Source organism: Rana temporaria, chromosome 9 (genome assembly GCF_905171775.1).
Source record: "Rana temporaria chromosome 9, aRanTem1.1, whole genome shotgun sequence".
Taxonomy (NCBI): Eukaryota; Metazoa; Chordata; class Amphibia; order Anura; family Ranidae; genus Rana; species Rana temporaria.
The window spans coordinates 7067401-7088916 of record NC_053497.1 but is presented as its reverse complement, the minus strand read 5'-3'; the positions used below and the strand labels follow the sequence as shown (position 1 = coordinate 7088916).

At 43.4% G+C, this 21516-nt stretch overlaps 1 protein-coding gene across 1 annotated transcript in view; it reads right to left on the bottom strand.

Moving 5' to 3' along the window:
* Nucleotides 1-21516, bottom strand: part of BRINP1 (BMP/retinoic acid inducible neural specific 1) — a 291456-nt gene that overhangs the window by 126206 nt on the left and 143734 nt on the right. Inside the window, exons 2-3 of the mRNA XM_040322746.1 lie at nucleotides 19447-19702; nucleotides 15535-15725 (exon numbers count right to left, since the gene is read on the bottom strand). Coding sequence (XP_040178680.1) covers nucleotides 15535-15725; nucleotides 19447-19652 — 397 coding nt within the window. The 5' untranslated portion in view covers nucleotides 19653-19702. The remainder of the gene's footprint in view (nucleotides 1-15534; nucleotides 15726-19446; nucleotides 19703-21516) is intronic.

Sequence of the window (21516 nt, the reverse complement as noted above, 5' to 3'; positions counted from 1 at the left end):
TTCCTCCCACTGATACCAAAGATGGGACACTATCCCTCCCACTGATACCAATGATGGAGCACTATTCCTCCCACTGATACCAAAGATGGGACACTATTCTTCCCACTGATACCAATTATGGAGCACTATTCCTCCCACTGACACCAATGATGGACACTATTCCTCCCACTGATACCAAAGATGGGACACTATTCCTCCCACCGACACCACTGACACCAATGATCCGAGCAACCCCAAGCAAGGCATAATAAAACCCCTCCTAAAGAAACCCAACCTCGACCCTAAAGACCCAAACCATCGCAGACCGGTAACAAGCCTGAACACCATCTCCAAGATCATGGAGAAAGCAGTAGTACAACAGCTTCAGCCCCATCTGGACGACCACAAACTCCTAGATCCCCTACAATCAGGTTTTCGCCCAGGCCACGGCACAGAAACGGCTCTTCTCAAGATATGGGATGACGCCCTCGAAGCAGCAGGTGACGGAGAATCCTGTCTCCTAGTGCTGCTGGACCTTAGTGCAGCCTTCGTCACGGTAGACCACAACATATTGCTCACACTACTCAAAGAAGTAGCAGGAGTCTCTGACTCGGCCCTACCGTGGTTCGCATCTTTCCTAGAAAATCGCACTCAGACCGTGAAACTTGGAGGTTTTACATCAGAAACACGGACCATTACATGCAGAGTTCCTCAAGGATCACCCCTCTCACCTGTACTCTTCTACATCTACATCCACCCGCTCCTCAAAATCATCAGCAAACAGGACCTGCGCTACCACTCCTATGCGGACGACACGCAGCTTTACCTTCGAATCATCAACAAAAAAGATCAATTTCATGAACTAGGAAAGTGCCTTACGCTGATCGACAATTGGATGACTGAAAGCTCCCTCAAACTCAACGGATCCAAAACAGAGCTACTCACCCTTCACGCAAATAGGAAATCCATTTCCAGGACCACATGGACACCACCCACCATCCTCGGACAAACCATCGCGCCAAGCAATAAAGTCAAAAGTATCGGAGTCATCTTTGACGCAGACATGACGATAAATGCACAAATAGGATCAGTCGCCAGCGGTTCTCATCATCTGCTCCGCATGCTACGTAGACTCATCCCCTTCATCCAGCAGTAGTGGTTGGAACAATCATCAACTCACAACTCGACTACGCAACTTCACTCTACTTAGGACTACCGAAATACCAGATTTCATGTCTACAAGTCGTCCAGAACACGGCAGCCAGACTGGTAACTGGTAAAAAACCATGGGAACCAATCTCCCCGGCCTTGAGGTCCCTCCACTGGCTGCCCGTACAGGATCGGGTGACATTCAAGACTCTCTGCCTCACCCACAAATGTACACAGGGTAAAGCTCCTCAATATTTAAGCGAGAAAATAAAACCCTACGTCACCAAGCGCGTGCTCCGATCAACCAACCAAAACCTTCTCCAAATCCCCAAATCTCGATACAAATCGAAGGGAGAACGTAGATTCTCGGTCCAAGGACCACGGCTCTGGAATGTTCTACCCACGACCATCCGCTTGGAAGAAAACCATCGGGTTTTTAGGAAAAAACTGAAGACCCACCTCTTCTGAAAGACCGGTACGACTCTGGATGCCAGCGCCTTGAGGCGATTAAGTTCTAGAGGATTCTAGAAACAAAGGTCCAACATCAGTGCCTGACCTCAAAAACGCGCTTCTGGAAAAACGGTCAAACGTTCCTATAGACACCCTCCTAAACCTTGTGGACAGCCTTCCCAGAAGAGTTGAAGCTATTATAGCTGCAAAGGGTGGGGCCAACTCAATATTGAACCCTACAGACTAAAAATGGGATGCCGTTAAAGTTCATGTGCGTGTAAAGACAGGCGTCCCAATACTTTTGGTAATAGTGAGTGTGTACTGTATATGTATATATATTTTTTTGCACAATTTAATATAATTTAATATATACTGTGTGTGTGTGTGTGTATATATATATATATATATATATATATATACTGTATATATTCAATTATATTTAATTTAACATTTTTGATTTCTTTTTGGATGTCAGCTTTAAAAGACCGGATTTAGACATGATGCCTAATTAGATAAGTAAATTAACCACTTGAAAATCTGACAGCGGCTCCGATTACAATATTTGGTTGTAGTGCTTATGAGCGGATAAAAGCTTTGTCCTTTGATCTGCAAAAAAATGTGAGCTCCACTGACCTTGCAAAAAAATTAATAAAAAAAAAATTAAATGAATGTAATCCTATTAAATCCCTTATAAACCATTATTTAACCCTAATTACCCCTAGCTCCTTTATCTACTTCACCCTTTTTTTTTTCTTGCATTATTTTTGTTAATTTCATATATTCGGTTATTTCATGTTATTTTCCTTCATATTCAATTGAATTTATTTTGTTTGTCTTTTTTTTGTGCTGAACAAAAAATACACTAACCTGAAATATGGTCTCATTCAATTTGCAAATAATCTTTCCATACTTTGTCACCACTGTGCCCTTTAATTGTCGCCACTGTGCCCATTGTTGCCACTGTGCATGTCACTGTGCCCTTTAATTGTTGCCACTGTGCCCATTGTCACCACTGTGCCCTTTGTCACCACTGTGCCCTTTGTTGCCACTGTGCCCATTGTTGCCACTGTGCATGTCACTGTGCCCTTTGTTGCCACTGTGCCCTTTGTCACCACTGTGCCCTTTGTCACCACTGTACCCATTGATGCCACTGTGCCCTTTGTCGCCTCTGTGCCCATTGTTGCCGCTGTGCCCTGTAAAATGCACTTACCTTTCTGCTTCCACGTCCCTCGATGTCTTCTCCCGCCCTCGATGACGCTTCAGCCAATCAGGTTACCGATAACCAGAATCGGTAAACCTGATTGGCTGAGACGGCCGTCAGTCTTATCCAAGGAATACCCCCCCCCGTACGTTCCGAGGATAAGACATCCGGGAGACGAGGGCCGCTGGCTCTGATAGGCACTTCCGCACAGCCAACCAGCTGCCCTTATTCAGGTAACCGGCGCCCAAGTTCCGGCCATCTGAATAGACCAGCGGCAGCTGGCAACAATAACATACATTCATGCAATGCATGAATGTATGTTATTTGCAAGAGCCAGAGGGGGTGGCGCTGCAGTGCCCTCTATAGACGGACCGCCATCACTGCAGTATAAGTAAAATGACATTTTAGGGAAAATAAAAAGTCTTAAAGGGCCGTTATTTTTTTTTTTGTGACTACAGGAGGGGGGGCGGCGCCCGGGCGGCGCCCGGGCGCCCCTATGGACCGGCCGCCACTGCCACAAAGGATATTCCAATCCTAGGACTCCTCTGTGGGCGCTCTCTCCGCGTAACAAAACTGCTCCACTTGGCAATAATACACTCCGTATATCCTCGTTATTAGGATGGAACATCTACAATGGGTTCTCCCAGGCATGAGGGGTTAAAAAGGTAAATGGGATTATAAAATGGAAGTGGAAATTGGAGTCCATTGACATTTCACGGCATCCTTGTGAACTGTAGCACAGCACTTTATTTTTTTGAAAAGCAAATTCCAAATATAGTGAACATTTATTATACGGAGATGTTAGCTCCTACCTCGTCTGTATATCACCCCAGTAAAGGTGGGGGGGGGAGCATTCCTCTGTCAACCCATTAGGTTTCCATTAGAACTTTGCTTTCATTATGTTTTTTTATTTTTTTTATTCTGATGCTCTTAAAGCCGAGTGTACAGAACACTATATTCCGAGTCTGACGCAGAAAGAAATAACAACAATAAAAAAAACCGACCTAATAAAAAAAGCAGCCAGAGTTTTTTTGATTTGTTTTCCTTTTAACAGGATTATTTTGTTATTTTTGGGAAAAAAAACATATAAAATACCCAACAAGAAGAATAGGGGATGACTGCACTCCGGTGAAGTCGACTTCTTTACCGCAGTTCTGTCCGCACCAGAAAGACCTGAACCGCGAACCCCTATTAAATTCTATTGGACCCGAACTCGAAAAATCAAAAGTCCCCATTTTGAAGGCTTATATGGAAGTTATACAAAAGGGTTATAAAAAGACCTGAACCGCGAACCCTTATTAAATTCTATTGGACCCGAACTCGAAAAAATCAAAAGTCCCCATTTTCAAGGCTTATATGGAAGTTATACAAAGGGGTTATACAAAGGGGTTATAGAAAGACCTGAACCGCGAACCCCTATTAAATTCTATTGGACCCCAACTCGAAAAATCGAAAGTCCCCGTTTTGAAGGCTTATATGGAAGTTATACAAAGGGGTTATACAAAGGGGTTATAGAAAGACCTGAACCGCGAACCCCTATTAAATTCTATTAGACCCGAACTCGAAAAATCTAAAGTCCCCATTTTCAAGGCTTATATGGAAGTTATACAAAGGGGTTATAGAAAGACCTGAACCGCAAACCCACTATTAAATTATATTGGACCCCAACTCGAAAAATCTAAAGTCCCCATTTTGAAGGCTTATAGGGAAGTTATACAAAGGGGTTATATAAAGACCTGAATCGCGAACCCCATATTAAATTCTATTGGACCCCAACTCGAAAAATCAAAAGTCCCCATTTTGAAGGCTTATATGGAAGTTATAAAAAGGGGTTATACAAAGGGGTTATAGAAAGACCTGAACCGCAAACCCCCTATTAAATTCTATTGGATCCGAACTCGAAAAATCAAAAGTCCCCATTTTGAAGGCTTATAGGGAAGTTATACAAAGGGGTTATATAAAGACCTGAATCGCGAACCCCATATTAAATTCTATTGGACCCCAACTCGAAAAATCAAAAGTCCCCATTTTGAAGGCTTATATGGAAGTTATACAAAGGGGTTATAGAAAGACCTGAACCGCGAATCCCTATTAAATTCTATTGGATCCGAACTCGAAAAATCAAAAGTCCCCATTTTGAAGGCCACACAAAGGGGTATGGAGGCCCGGGTACAACCCTGGGGGACATGTATCAATGCAAAAACTTTTTTTTTTTTAACCACTTGCTGACTGCCTCATGTACTTATACATCGGCAGAATGGCACGGGCAGGTAAAGCAACGTACAGGTACGTTGCCTTGAATCTGCGGCCTAGCGGGCGCACGTGCCTTCCGCAAGCTCTGTGACCGTGCCCGCGGGTCCCACGGATTCTACCAATAATATGTAGAAGAATACGTATTGGCCTACACTGAGGAAAACATTTTTTATATATATATATATATATATATATATATATATATATATATATATATATTGGGGTTATTTATTACAGCAAAAAGTACAAAATATATTTTTTTTTTCAAAATTCACATATTTTTTTGTTTATAGTGCAAAAAATAAATACCTCAGAGGTGATCAAATACCACCAAAAGAAAGCTCTATTTGTGGGGGGAAAAAGGACGACAAGTGGTTAAAGACTGGTTTTAAAGGAGCAGTGATTTTAATGATGCTTTGTTGTCGTTGTTCAGTCATTTAGTCGTGTCCGACTCTTCGTGACCTCATGGACCGTAGCACGCCGGGCTTTCCTTTGCTTAACCACCTCCCGCCCACGCTATAGCCGAATGGTGGCTACAGCGTGGGCATTTATTGCCGGGAGGGCGTCAATAGACGTCCTCCCATTAATGAGTTGCCTGGGTTGCCCCGTTGGGGTGTGTGCGGTGCGCTCTGTGATCATTGAGTCTAAGGCCTCGTACACACGGGCAAACATGTCCGATGAAAACGGTCCGCGGACCCTTTTCATCGGACATGTCCGCTGGGATCATTTGGTCTGATGGCTGTACCCACCATCAGACCAAATTCCCCGCGGACAGGATACGCGGTGACGTGGCCACGCCGTGGCTGCGACGATGACGCGGCGACGTGCGCGACCCTGGAAGGTCAATGCTTCCACGCATGCCTCGAATCACTTCGACGCATGCGAGGGCTTTCGGCCGAACGAACATGTCCGGTGAGTCATACAGACGACCGAACATGTCCGACGGACAGGCTTCCAGCGGACATGTTTCTTAGCATGCTAACATGTTCGGTCGTGTGTACGAGGCCTAAGAGACTTGATTTTTTTTTGTAATTAACAATTTTATGAGTTTAAAAAAAAGGTTATGTTTTTTTAAAAACACCCCTAAGTATTTGAGCTGCATGTGTAGACAATAAGAAATGCATTAATGGTAATTGAAAGATCTGTACTGGAAAGGTCAGACAAACACTTCAGATGCAGACATTTTTACAAGAATTTGATATCTGCGCTAAATTGAGCAAATCGGTAAGTAGAGGAAGAGTATAAAGAGTATAATGGCCCACTCCACGTAAAATGACGCAATTATACCATTTTTATAAACTGGTTTAAGTGGATCAGGAAAACACTTATGGATAAATACTTGAAGCTATAATAAAATGAAAGCTGAACTCTGGGAAAATGAATACATGGATAAAATACATATATGCAAGGCTTTTTTTTTTTCAGCAGTAAGTCGTTCGCGAATACGGCTTTACGTCATTTACGTTCACATCGATTCCAATACGTCCCTGCGGCGTACTTTGGCGCAATGCACACTGGGATATTTTACAGGCGGCGCATGCGCCGGTCAAAAAAAAAAACGTAAAAAAATGCGGGGTCAAGGCAAATTTAAATACAACACGCCCCCAACATCCCCATTTGAATTATGCGGCCTTACGCCGCAACACATACGTTACGCCACCGTAAATAAGGGCGCAAGTTTTTTCTGAATACAGAACTTGCGCCCAAAGTTACAGCGGCGTAACGTATCGGAAATACGTTACGCCAGCAGAAAGATGCGCGCATCTTTCTGAATCTGGCCCAAGGCCTTCAAAAGAGTGTAAGGACTTCAGCCTAGGTAGTATTATGTTGTACTGTCATGGGTGGGCATACCCGTTGTACAGGCTGTGCAGCTGTTCAAGGGCCCACTGAGACCTACATACTTGCCCCCAGTCTCTGACATCTCCTATAGCATGATTCTAGTCTCCAACATCTCCTTTAACATGCCCTTAGTCTCCAAAAACTCCTATAGCATGGCCCAAGTCTCCAATAATCTCCTTCCTCTTCCATGGCAGCATGAGTGATGGACCCGTCAATTTTTTCCTTATCACAACTTGTATAAAAACATGGACCTGGATTTGAAAATGGCCACAGTAGCCCTTTATTTAGCTATAATAAAACAAGAAACAATATAATAAATTACCATAATTACAAGAAACCCAACCCAGTAAATAATAAGGCATCTGTTGGATTCCAGGGTGGGGTCTTTGGTGTCTGCTAGCCTAAAGGCTTGGCTAAGATCCACCCCTGTACCGAGCCGCACCAAGAACAGCTCCAAATTGACCATTGATGTCTTCCCAAGTAACTGAGACCCAAGTAAAGACAACCGATACCAAAAGGGAAAGAACTTTGCCTCCCAATAGGCCCAATGTTTTATAACCCTGCAACTGTTCCACAGACCCCTATACTGGCAAGTTTGCCAATATAAAACTGTAAACCATGCAATGGGCCCAACATTTTGTAACCTTCCCATTATTCCATAGACCCCTAAAGACGTCCTAACCTGTCAAGCTTCCCTAAATGAAAAAGAAAACCACCCAATGGGCTCAACATTTTGTAACCCTCCAACTATTCCATAGACCCCTATAGACATCCTAAACTGCCAAGCTTCCCAATACTAAAATGGAAACCACCCAATGGACTCAACATTTTGTAACCCTTCCACTATTCCACAGACCCCTAAAGACCTCCTAAACTGCCAAGCTTCCCAATATCAAAAATGTCTCCAAAAAGTACCAAAAAATCTCCCACAGCTCCTATAGCATGGCCCAAGTCTCCAAGGGCTCCTATAACATGTTCCCACTGTTCAACATCTCCTATAGCAGTGATGGCGAACCTTGGCACCCCAGATGTTTTGGAACTAAATTTCCCATGATGCTCAACTCCACTGCAGAGTGCAAGAGCATCATGGGAAAACATCTGGGGTGCCAAGGTTCGCCATCACTGTTCTATAGCATGTCACCAGTCTGCAACATCTCCTATAGCATGTCCCCAGTCTCCAACATCTCCTATAGCATGTTCCCCAGTCTCCCACATCTCCTATAGCATATCCCCAGTCTCCAAAATCTCCTATAGCATGTCCGCAGTCTCCAACATCTCCTATAGCATGTCCCCAGTCTCCAACATCTACTAAAGCATGTCGCCAGTCTCCAACATCTCCTATAGCATGTTCTCCAGTCTCCCACATCTCTTATAGCATATCCCCAGTCTCCAACATCTCCTATAGCATGTCCCCAGTCTCCAACATCATCTATAGCATGTCCCCAGTCTCCAACAAGTCCTATAGCATGACGCAAGCCTCCAAAAACTCCTATAGCATATCCCCAGTCTCCAACATCTAATATAGCATGTCCCCAGTTTACATCATCTCCTATAGCATATCCCCAGTCTCCAACATCTCCTATAACATGTCCCCCAGTCTCCAACATCTCCTATAACATGTCCCCCAGTCTTCAACATCTCCTATAGCATGCCCCCAGTCTCCATCATCTCCTATAAAATGTCCCCCAGGCTCCAACCTCTCCTATAACATGTCCCCAGTCTCCAACATCATCTATAGCATGTCCCCAATCTCCAACAACTCCTATAGCATGACCCAAGTCTACAAAAACTCCTTTAGCATATCCCCAGTCTCCAACATTTCCTACAGCATGCCCCCAGTCTCCAACATCTCCTATAGCATGTCCCCAGTCTCCAATATCTCCTACAGCACATCCCCAGTCTCCAACATCTCCTATAGCATGTCCCCAGTCTCCAACATCTCCTATAGCATGTCCCCAGTCTCCAACATCTCCTACAGCACGTCCCCAGTCTCCAACATCTCCTATACCATGTCCCCAGTCTCCAACATCTCCTATAGCATGTTCCCCAGTCTACAACATCATCTATAGCATGCTCCCAGTTTCCAACATTACCTATAGCATGCCCCCAGTCTCCAACATCACCTATAGCAGGCCCCCAGTCTCTAACAACTCCTATAGCATTACCCAAGTCTCCAACATCTATAGCATGCCCCCAGTCTCCAACATCTCCTACAACATGTCCCCAGTCTCCAACAACTCCTATAGCATGGCCCAAGTCTCCAAAAAACCCTATAGCATATCCCCAGTGTTCAGCATCTCCTATAGCATGTCCCCCAGTCTCCAACATCATCTATAGCATGTCCCCCAGTCTCCAACATCTCCTATAGCATGTCCCCCAGTCTCCAACATCTCCTATAGCGTGTCCCCAGTCTCCAACATCTCCTATATCATGTGCCCAGTCTCCAACATCTCCGATAGCATGTCCCCAGTCTCCAACATCTCCTATAGCTTGTCCCTCAGGCTCCAACATCTCCTATAGCATGTCCCTCAGGCTCTGATCATCTCTTGCATTATGCCCATAGTCTTTAACCATATCCTGTTGTAAGTCTGCTGTTTCTAATGCTGAATATTATGTGTGGCCCTTTGGAGATGTCAGGGGCCATAGTTAAGGCCACCCTTATCAAGACTGTTGACCACCACTGATTTAGGCTGAGAGGGCTGGAAGTGTTCACTTAGTGACCCTAGTTGCAGATTATGAACCATGAGAGAGTTAGGGCGCCCAAAGTCTACTGTTCATCTATCTATCTATCTATCTATCTGTACACCGTGAACTTATGTTTGAACTTAAGCAGTAGTTAATTGGGGTGACCTAAAAATAGATTTTGCATGGAGGTCCTTTGGCGCTTTCGCTGTCCACTGTGTACTGCTTTTGTATTTTTGCTGTACTGTGATGTTATAGTCCAGATGCAAGTTTATTCCAGTGTAAAATCAGATAAGAACTGATTAGGAGACCCATTTAACTGGTCTATTGAACTGGAATGGAGTTCAAAAGAAAATAAATTCACTTAAATCCCCCCCCCCCCCCCCGATGAAGGAGGCAAGGGTTAGACCCTAAAACTGACTGTATACAGTTCTCATCTCATTTTTCACGGTGTGGCGCTTCAACTTTAAATTAACTCTTTCCAGTCACAGCCCAAGGTGGTTGTGGAAGCCATACATTAATAGACCCCATACATCAACAGAAAATTTGATCATGCTGCATATATTTTTTTTTTGTTTTGCCTTCCTCTGGATCAGTCATGGGTATAGGGTTCTGTTTATGGAGGCTTTCCATTTATTTGTTACATTTTCCTTGGGGGCGGGGGCTCCATTTCCATTGGCAGCCACCTGGGCTTCCACCTCTTATTTCTTCCCCTTGGCGAGTGACCAAGCTCCACGAGAGCTGGTGGCGGAGATCATCACCAGTGCTGGCCCCGGGCCTCTGGCGGCGGGTCTGGCGATTCTCCGGGAGTCGGGACAAATGCCAATTTCCCAGGACAATGTAAAAACGAGACAAGGGTCTAAAGCCTCGTACACACGGGCAAGAATCTTCCTGAATCTTCCTGACGAGATTCTTGGCAAGAATCTCTTGTCGCCCGAGTGTACACACACTCATTTCAAAAGAACCACGGTTCTTTTGAAAGGCAAGAATGCGGTGACGTCATCGCGTACGACGGGCGTGCGCTCGTCACATTGAATGCCGTCGCCGCCATCTTGCTTCACCCTACCTATGCCGTGGAAGCTACCGCGCATGCATCAAAGTCATTTTGAGCATGCGCGAGTTTCCACGGCGACTGGTAAGTATACAGACGCTCGGGTTTCTCGTCGGGGAAACAGGCCGACACGAATCTCGACGAGAAAATAGAGAGCAGGATCTCTATTTTTCTCGTCGAGATTCTGGGCAGATTTCCAGACGAGAAAGCTGAAAACCTTGTACACATGCTCGGTTTGCTGGCAGAGCTTTCTTGCCTAGTAGTTTTCTTGCTGGTTCTTGTCGAGAACGAGCGTGTGTACTAGGCTTTAATCTCGGGAATGTCCCGGGAAAATCGGGACTGTTGGCATGGAAGCAACTTCATGGAATTTAGGGCCTGATCCTCAAAAGGGATACGCCGTCGTATCCCTGTTTCTATCTTTGGAACTGATCCACAGAATCAGTTTCCAATAGATAGGGAGAAGATCCGACATGTGTAAGGGACTTACACTGTCGGATCTTAGGATGCAGTACCTCGGCCGCCGCTGGGGGCATTTCTCGTTGAAATGCCGCTTCGGGTATGCAAATTAGCACTTACGGAGATCCACGAAGCTTTTACGCTTCGTTTTTTCTCCGTAAGTATTAGTTTGCCGTCGCAATATTAGGGCTGCTTTTACAAGGCCTAAACTGTTTAGGCCTTGTAAAAGTAGACCCTTTTATCCCGCGTCGCTGTCTTTTTTTTTTTTTTTTTAAATGTTTCCCGCCACAACTCGTATTTTTTTTTTTTACGCCCGTTGCGATTCTCAAAACCCGGCGCAACGTAAAACCGCGCAAAGCACGTCGGGAAAATGACGTCGGGAGCATGCGCAGTACGTCCGGCGCGGGAGCGCGCCTAATTTAAATGGGACTCGCCCCATTAAATTAGGAACGCCTTGCGCCGGCCGGATTTAAGTTACACAGCCGAAAATTTCTAGGTAAGTGCTTTGTGGATCGGGCACTTAGGTAGAAATTTTTCGGCGGTGTAACTTAAATCCGAATATTTAAGTTACACCCGCTGGCTGTGGATTAGGCCCTGTATTCTGATTGGTTTTACAAACTTAGGATATGGTAACTGATCCTTTCCTTGCCTTATAGGAAACACTTTAATTTGTTTTTATTGTCTTGGTTTCTAATTTATACATCAACATAATTTACCAACTGAAAAGCGTTGGTAAAATCATCCCTGAAAATATATACACTGATCGTATAATGACAGCAATCAGCACTTTAAGAGTCGGAACGCTCACATTTCTGCTTTCAAAGAACAGTCTTTGCTTATATAAATTGCGATATTTAATTAACAATAATTATCTTAAGGAAGGAGGCTGATGATACTTGAAGATTAACGAAATTAACAGCAACAAAACCCAGAAAACTTGTCAGCGAAATCACGTTAATGTATAAAAAGCATACAAGTAAAACTTCCATTAAGAAGGTTCCCTATCACACCTGCAACATAACTGTCGCTCTCGGTTTAAGATGTAGGAAGTCCGTGTCTGGTTTTATTATTCGCAAACAGATCTTGTGATACAAAAGTATCAAAAATATTAGATTTGTTTGAGTAAAAGCGCAATAAAATAACTTAAAATCAATATAAATACAATATAATTTAAAAAAAAATCTAAATAAAATATTTTTTATATAACTCAAAATAAATGTTCTAAAAAAATAAATAAAAAAAAATGAAAAAATAAATAAAATAAAAAGTTGAATCATTTGTAAATCTGCCCCTTGAGTTTTCATCTACACCCAGGAGCTGCAGTAATTCTGGAGACCCGGTCACCTTGCCCAGAGTCTCTCTAAAGCTCACCCCCTGACCTGTTTTAGTGGTCTCTACCTATTCACACTTATCCACGACCTCCGGAAGATTTAACCCCCGCGCCCCTCCTGATCAGCCTATTTTTTGTGATATGGCACTGGGCTACTTTTAACTGACAATTGCGCGGTCGTGCAACGCTGTACCCAAATAAAATGTATGTTCTTTTTTTCCCACAAATAGAGCTTTCTTTTGGTGATATTTGATCACCTCTGCGGTTTTTATTTTTTGTGCTATAAACAAAAGAAGAGCGACAATTTAGTAAAAACTAAAAACAATATTTTTTACTTTCTTTTATAAAACATGCCCAAAAAAAACCAATCAAATTTCTAAGAACAGGAAACTGATACAATTTGCACAGGCTCACTAAAATTGGACAATACCGTGTTTCCCCGAAAATAAGACACCGTCTTATATTTATTTTTCCTCCAGAAATCACACTATGGCTTATTTTCGGGGGATGTCTTATTTTTTTTTTTCCGGCAAGTATGGTACAACAGTATGGTACAACAATCTACATTTATTCAACTATCCCCTGGTGTTTGTGTGGGGTGAGAGACTGTTGCTGGTCAGTGCTGGGGAGAAGCTTTACTACTTCCCCTGAGTACAGAGCGTCCTTCTCCTCACTTCACTGAGGAGACTTTTTACTTTTACTTTTACTTTCACTTTCACCTGACAGGGGGAGCTGACCTTACCGTATTTATGGGGCTGCCGACACCTCTCCGGTCACTTAGAGATACCGTGGAGCAGATAAGAAGGGCTGCACGACTTCTTTACAGCTCCTGAGCTCCGCACCAGTACAGTACGCCTATCACGTCTTGTTTTCCCGCCCGCGCCGCTACGCATACGACACGCCATCACTACGTCTTATTTTCGGGGATTCGACACGCCATCGCTACGTCTTATTTTCGGGGGGATGTCTTATATTTAGATCTTGCGTCGAAATCCCGCTACGGCTTATTTTCGGAGTACGTCTTATTTTCGGGGAAACACGGTAGAACTAAATGTCTTTTAGCGGTGAAGACCCAATATTGCTGTTATCTGAAGGTACACCTAGACGTGTTATCCTCAACCTCAGCACCCCTCCCTGAAGTGGTCACCTGAAGTGTACGATCCATTATACTTCCCCGTATTTCTCCACCTTGAGTAGTTTAAGTTTGTATTTTTTTCTCACAAAGCTAGTACGATTCAGACCAAAGCGGTGTGCAGTGCTGAGTTTGACCTGAGGCGGGGGGGCGCCGGAGCCAAGCGGCTCGGAAAGACATGGAAATACTCCATTCCTGAGCCTTTCTAACGTTTGCTGAGGTCAGCCGAGCTGTCCTCTGGCCTTTTCGGCCAGAGGACAGAGGAAAATAATTATTTTCGTTTCAATTGACTTCAATGGGGAAACTCGCTTTGATATGCGAGTACTTTGGACTACAAGCATTCTCCTGGAACGGATTATGCTCATAACCCGAGGTTCCACTGTATTAGATCTTATAGGACTGTTACAATGTATGTTGTTTAAGCCGGGGTATGTCCAGAGGCTTTATTATATATCTCTCTTTTTCACATGAAAACTCAATAAAAAGTATTTTCTAAAAATAAATAAAAAATTGAACAATAGAAGATTGGAAAAACGTTGCCTTGTCTGATGATTCTCGAATCTAGCTGCGACATTCATATAGTCGGGTCATAGTTTGGCACATGGATCCATCCTGCCTTGTATCACCGGTTCAGGCTGGTGGTGGGGGGGGGGGATATTTTCTTGGCACACTTTGGGCACCTTAGTACCAATTGAGCATGGTTTAAACACCATGGCCTACCTGAGTATTGTTGGTGACCATGTCCATCCCTTTATGACTATAGTGTCCCCCATCTTCTGATGGCTCCATCCAGCAGGATAATGCACCATGTCACAAATCTCCAATCATTTCACCACTGGACAATGAGGTCACTGTATTTCAATGGCCTCCACACTCACCACATCTCATCCAATAGAGCACCTCTGGGATGTGGTGGAATGGGAAGATAGGCATCATGGATGTGCAGCCAAAAAAATCTGCAACTGTGTGATGTTATCACGTCACTATGGACCAAAAAAAGGGGTTCATCCTGGTGCTAACAAGGTAGACCTTAATATCTCTGAGGAACATTCCAACACCTTGTTGAATCTATGCCTCGAAGAATTAAGGCAAAAGGGGGTCCAACCCGGTACTAGTAAGGTGGACCTCAAAATCTCTGAGTAACGTTTCCAACACCTTGTTAAAATCTATGCCATGAAGAATGAAGGCAAAAGGAAGTACAACCTGGTACTAGCAGGGTGGACCTCAAAATCTCTGAGGAACGTTTCCAACACCTTGTTGAATCTATGCCTTGAAGAATTAAGGCAAAAGGGGGTCCAGCCCGGTACTAGTAAGGTGGACCTCAAAATCTCTGAGTAACGTTTCCAACACCTTGTTAAAATCTATGCCATGAAGAATTAAGGCAAAAGGGAGTCCAACCTGGTACTAGCAAGGTGGACCTCAAAATCTCTGAGGAACGTTTCCAACACCTTGTTGAATCTATGCCTCGAAGAATGAAGGCAAAAGGGGTCCAACTTGGTACTAGCAAGGTGGACCTCAAAATCTCTGAGGAACGCTTCCAACACCTTGTTGAATCTATGCCATGAAGAATGAAGGGAAAAGGGAGTCCAACCCGGTACTAGCAAGGTGGACCTCAAAATCTCTGAGGAACGTTTCCAACATCTTGTTAAATCTATGCCATGAAGAATGAAGGGAAAGGGAGTCCAACCCGGTACTAGCAAGGCGTACTTAATAAAGTGCCCAGTGAGTGTGTAGCCTATGTATTTTCTTTTTTATTATTATGTACCGGCCTACACCTAAGACAGAAAAGTTGCAGAAGCTTTATTCCAACCAGCACAGATGACTCTCTAGATGACCTCCATTCATAACCTGGTGCCTTCATCAGAACTCTTATAAATTTATACAGCAATGAGCACCAATATATCCGATTTGACTTAAACATAACCTTGACATTTGCAAACATAAACACTCATAGAGCGAGGCAGTTAATTAGCTCTTTGATTAATTAGTCAGCTTATGAGTTTGTGTCTTACCCCCCAGAGTAGCAGAGACCACTAAGTGGGTGCCGTATTTCTTGATGATGGTGTCGATTATCTGATGAGTGCTTGGCCTCCTTCCTAGAAGCCTCAAACTCCGCTGAAATTCAGGCATCAAGGGCAAGATACTTTTCTGAGGCTCCTTACGATCCACTGCTATGTTCCTCACCTTCCAGCGGGCAAATTCCCTTTGAAACAAATATAGGAAAGCAGTATTAGACATGAAAAACAAAAATGTATTCCGACAGAATTTCAGCTTAAAGAGAATCTTTACCCTCCCCACTATTATTTTGCTGGGTTGTCCTCAATTCAGATATTCACCCACCCAGCCGATCCAGAGTTGACCTGCTGAGGTCCTCTTCTCAGCAACTGATATTCAGAGCCCGTCAGTGGCGGTGCATCCATAAAGGGCGCAGGAGCGCCGCCCCCCCTCTCCTACACCACTCTAATCCCCATAGATAGATTCATGAAATCTATCTATGTATATAATCTATCTATGGTCACTGCTGACACCTCCTATTCAGATGTCCGGCCCCTTTTCAGGTACCTGTATTACAGCGGTGGGGGTGTTTTTTGGAAGCACCTGATTAAAGCAATTGGCTCTAATAGGCGTCCAAAAATGTAAGAAGCGAGCGCAACGCTGTGCGTTCGCTTCTAACTCAGCTGTATGTTAGCAAAACAAAGGCATTTGCTTTGCTAACATTGAACCCCCTTTCAGCCAATCATGTGCACTGGGTCTGTGTTACCTGTCACCTGATTGGCTGAAATGACAGGCGCTGTGATTGGACACCTATCAGGCATCCAATCACAGCAGAGGAGGAGCGAGCGGGTGAAGACATCGGGGTCAGAGAAGAAATGGAGGACACTTCTCCCCGCTTGACGGTGTGACCCGCTGCCCACCCAAGATAAGGTAGACAGAGGGCACAGTGGCAACACTTGGGGCACAGTGACAACATTTAGGGCAAAGTGGCAGCGTTTGATGGGCAAAGTGGCTGCGTTTAATGGGAAAAGTGGCTGCTTTTGATGGGCACAGTGGCTGTGTTTAATCTGCACAGTAGCTGCATTTGATGGCACAGTAGCTGAATTTGATGGGCACAGTGGCTGCGTTTGATGGCACAGTGGCTGCGTTTGATGGCACAGTAGCTGCATTTGATGGGAACAGTGGCTGTGTTTGATAGGAAAAGTGGCTGCGTTTGATGGCACAGTGGCTGCGTTTGATGGCACAGTGAGGCTGCAAGTGATGGGTGTTTTTTGTTTCAGAATTTTTCAGTTTGTTTACGCCCCCCCAAATATTTTGAGCACCAGCCGCCACTGGAGCCCGTTCCGCCATCTTCATTTGTGAGATCATCAGGAGGTGCCCAGCTCTTCCTGGTTAAGCTACAGCCTTCCAATGATGCCCTCCTCCCTTTTCTACTTTACATGCAATGCTCCCGTTGCCTCCTGGGATAGGCATGTTAAATATCCTAGGAGGCACTGGGGGCACTGATATCATTTGCGATCTCAGGAATGGGGGGCAGGCCGAAAACTTTGCCAAGACAAAAAGTATAAGGAAACAAAAAAAAACTATTTTTGTAATGGGGGGAGGGGGTTTGGGGTGGATTAAAGTTGTTTTTGACTCTTAAGATCCACTTAAAGCTGGTCAAGGAGATTTTCGAAATGATATTATTTTGCTATTTTGGCCTAGATTGTATTTAATAACAAAAAAAATTGGATATATTCATTACCATTAGCCTCAAAATGAAAGCCTAGTTTGTCTTGAACAAAACTATGAGAAAAAATATAGAAATAAAAACAAAACTATGAAATATAAGACTATAATTAATATAATAAAAATAACACTAAGTAGTTGCAAAGATAACTATTTGAATCTGAATAACTGTATTTATTGGTTGTGTTTTTTAATATCTGGCTGGAGTTCAACTTTAATTTCTGAAATAAATTTATGTTAAAAAAAAATCTGAAATGTTAAAAAATATTTTTATTAACAAGTGTTGCATCATTATAAACTATGATAAATATAAAACTACAGTATGATTAATATCATATAAATAACACTAAATATTTGCAAAGATACAGTATGTACAGATGCACAGCACAATTATACTACGTGAATCGGAAAATACATTATTTAAAAATACATTTAATTCTTTTTTTAATAAATGCATAACTGTATTAATTTTTATATCTGGCTGGAGTTTTAATTCACTTGTCAAAATTTTCCTATGTAGAAAGCACAACGAAAATCCATTATAAAGAGTAAATAAGACTACAATTTCACCTTCGACAGCTGCTGCACCCTGCATTTTTTTTTTTTTTTTTATTGTTTATTTTTGTTAGGAAAGAGCCCCACACGGGCCGCAACGGTAACAATCAAAGTGGCGCGTTTTTTGGAGCACATTTGAATTGGCCTCCCTCCACTCCAAAAATGCTCCAAAGAAGAACATGTACCAAATCTTGGCACAGAGCCAAGCGCGTTTGGCGTTGTGATTTTTGCCGCAATTTTAGCATGTTTCGTCGCTCGACAATCGCTGCAAAATCACACCGCTTTTAGGGTGCCATTAAGAAATATTGGCATCGCAAATGCACACGATTCCGCTCTTGATTCTAGTATGCTCAGGTGTGAACAGAGCCTAAAAGAAAGCTAAAAGGTGGAGAATCTAGTCGTGTGACTCTCAAACCCATGTAATCAGCCAGTCTTGTCGCTCAACCATCGCTGCAAAATTACACCGCGTTTGGGGTGCCATTACGAAATATTGGCATTGCAAAATGCACCCCGCACGATTCTGCCCTTGATTCCAATATGCTCAGGTGTGAACAGAGCTTAAACGAAAGCTACAAGGTGTTGAATCTAGTCGTGTGACTCTCAAACCCATGTAATCAGCCAGTTTTGTCAATCGACAATCGAGGAAAAATCACACCGTGTTTGAGGTGCCATTATAAAATAATGGCATCTCAAACGCACCCCGCGCGATTCCGCCCTTGATTCTAGTACGCTCAGGTGTAAACAGAGCCTAAAAGAAGGCTACAAGGTGTTGAATCTAGTCGTGTGACTCTAAAACCCATGTAATCAGCCAGTTTTGTCACTTGAAAATTGAGGTAAAAACACATTTTTTATGAGGTGCCATTACGAAATATTGGCATCGCAAATGCACCTCATGCGATTCCGCCCCTGATTCCACTACGCTCAGGTGTGAACAGAGCCTAAAAGAAGGCTACAAGGTGGAGAATCTAGTCATGTGACTCTCAAACCCATGTAATCAGCCAGTTTTGTTGTTTGAAAATTGAGGTAAAATCTTACCGTGTTTGAGGTGCCATTACGAAATATTGGCGTCGCAAAATGCATCCCACACGATTCTGACCTCAATTCCAGTACACTCAGGTGTGAACAGAGGCTAAAAGAAGGCTACAAGGTGGAGAATCTAGTCATGTGACTCTCAAACCCATGTAATCGACCTCTCCTCCAATCACAGATTTCTTTGTGGAATGATAGACAGAGAAAATGCTGTAGGACATTGCATACTCTAAGGCCCCGTACACACGACCGAGTTTCTCGGCAGAATTCAGCCAGAAACTCGATCGGAGCTGGATTCTGCCGAGAAACTCGGTCGTGTGTTCACTTTTCACCGAGGAAGCCGACGAGGAACTCGTCTGGCCAAATAGAGAACATGTTCTCTATTTCCTCGTTGTTCAATGAGGAAAGTTGGCCTGCCGAGATCCTCGGCGGCTTGAACACAGAACTCGACGAGGAACTCGATGTGTTTGGCACGTCGAGTTCCTCGGACGTGTGTACTGGGCCTAACTCTTACCTGCATTTTTCGAATGGGCTATAAAGGCCCCCATGGGTCATTATATTAATACTGCACATACAACAAAACACATATCATTAAAAAGATAATTAAAAGTTTCAACCTGTAAATCTTGTATCTAGTTGAGTAGCCCTGCCGGTGCCTCTCCACAAAGGACAGGTAACTCCGGGAATGATGAAATGGTCCTCGATCAGAGATAATCCAGTCAAACTCTTTGGAGACATGTTCCTGGGATTGGAATGATTTCTGAACTGTGATCTGCTCCCAAATAAACAGGAAGGAGAGCAACTTGAATAGACGCCAGCTCATGCTTCTCCCTCTGCTTCTCCCCTCTCATTATTGCTCCATTTTTTGGAGTCCTGCATGGGAAAGACAAAAAGGAAACAGTTGTTAAAAATTGAATGTAGCGGTCTTCAAAAATGGTAGCATCAGAAGCATGATATGGAGTTAGTAATGGTTTGACAATAGAGCCAAGAAGGTTAAAGAGAAATTTGTAATGATCTTGGGTTAATTTTATTGCTTATGTTCCATGACACACGTCGGGAGAGGAGATACCTGCTGTGTGTGATCGAGGCAATGCCTTGGTGAGTGCCATGCTCAGTGGGGCTACATTAATATACAAAGTGGGACTGCATTCATAAACAAAAGTGGGGCTACATTAATATACAAAAGTGGGGCTGCATTTATATACAAAGTGGGGCTGCATTAATATACAAAAGTGTGGCTGCATTAATATACAAAATTGGGGCTGCATTCATATACAAAGTGGGACTGCATTCATAAACAAAAGTGGGGCTACATTAATATACAAAGTGGGGCTGCATTAATATACAAAATTGGGGCTGCATTCATATACAAAGTGGGACTGCATTTATATACAAAAGTGGGGCTGCATTTATATACAGTGGGGCTGCATTTATATACAAAAGTGGGGCTGCATTTATATATATATATATATATATATATATATATATATATATATATATATATAAATCCTGTATAATAATAATAATAATAATAATAATAATAATAATAATAATATACAGTGGGGCTGCATTCATATACAAAAGTGGGACTGCATTCATATACAAAAGTGGGACTGCATTTATATACAAAAGTGGGGCTGAATTTATATACAAAAGTGGGACTGCATTCATATACAAAAGTGGGGCTGCATTTATATGCAAAAGTGGGACTGCATTAATATACAAAAGTGGGACTGAATGTATATACAAATGTGGGACTGCATTAATATACAAAAGTGGGGCTGCATTTATATACAAAAGTGGGGCTGCATTCATATACAAAAGTGGGACTGCATTCATATACAAAAGTGGGACTGCATTCATATACAAAAGTGGGACTGCATTCATATACAAATATGGGACTGCATTCATATATACAGTGGGGCTGCATTCATATACAAAAGTGGGGCTGCATTCATATATACAGTGGGGCTGCATTCATATGTACAGTGAGGCTGCAATGATGGGCACTGATGAGGCTGCATTGATCTCTTGTACCATGTCTTCAGTCTCTGACCGTCTCTTGTACCATGTCTTCAGTCTCTGACCATCTCTTGTACCACATCTGCAGTCTCTGACTATCCCTTCTACCATGTCTGCAGTCTCTGAACATCTCTTGTACCATGTCTGCAGTCTCTCACCATCTCCTGTATTATGTTTGCATTCTCTGACCATCTCCTGTATTATATCTTCATTCTCTGACCATCTCTTGTACCATGTCTGCATTCTCTGACCATCTCTTGTGTCATGTCTGCATTCTCTGACCATCTCTTGTACCATGTCCGCAGTCCCTGACCATCTCTTGTATCATGTCTGCAGTCTCTGACCATCTCTTGTACCATGTATGCAGTCTCTGAACATCTCTTGTACCATGTCTGCAGTCTCTGACCATCTCTTCTACCATGTCTGCAGTCTCTGACCATCTCTTGTACCATGTCCACAACCTCTAACCATCTCTTGTCTTATATCATGTCTGCAGTCTCTGAGGGAGTCTTAGGGGAGTCAAGAGAGGGAGAGCTGCCAGGAAGGGGGTCATGGGAGAAGTCAGAGGTGTGTGGATGTGGAGAGCAGACTATAGAATAAAACCAGAGCCACCAAGCTGAAGCCGACTGACTGAGCCCTGCATGGTGCACCTGAGAGGAGGTCGT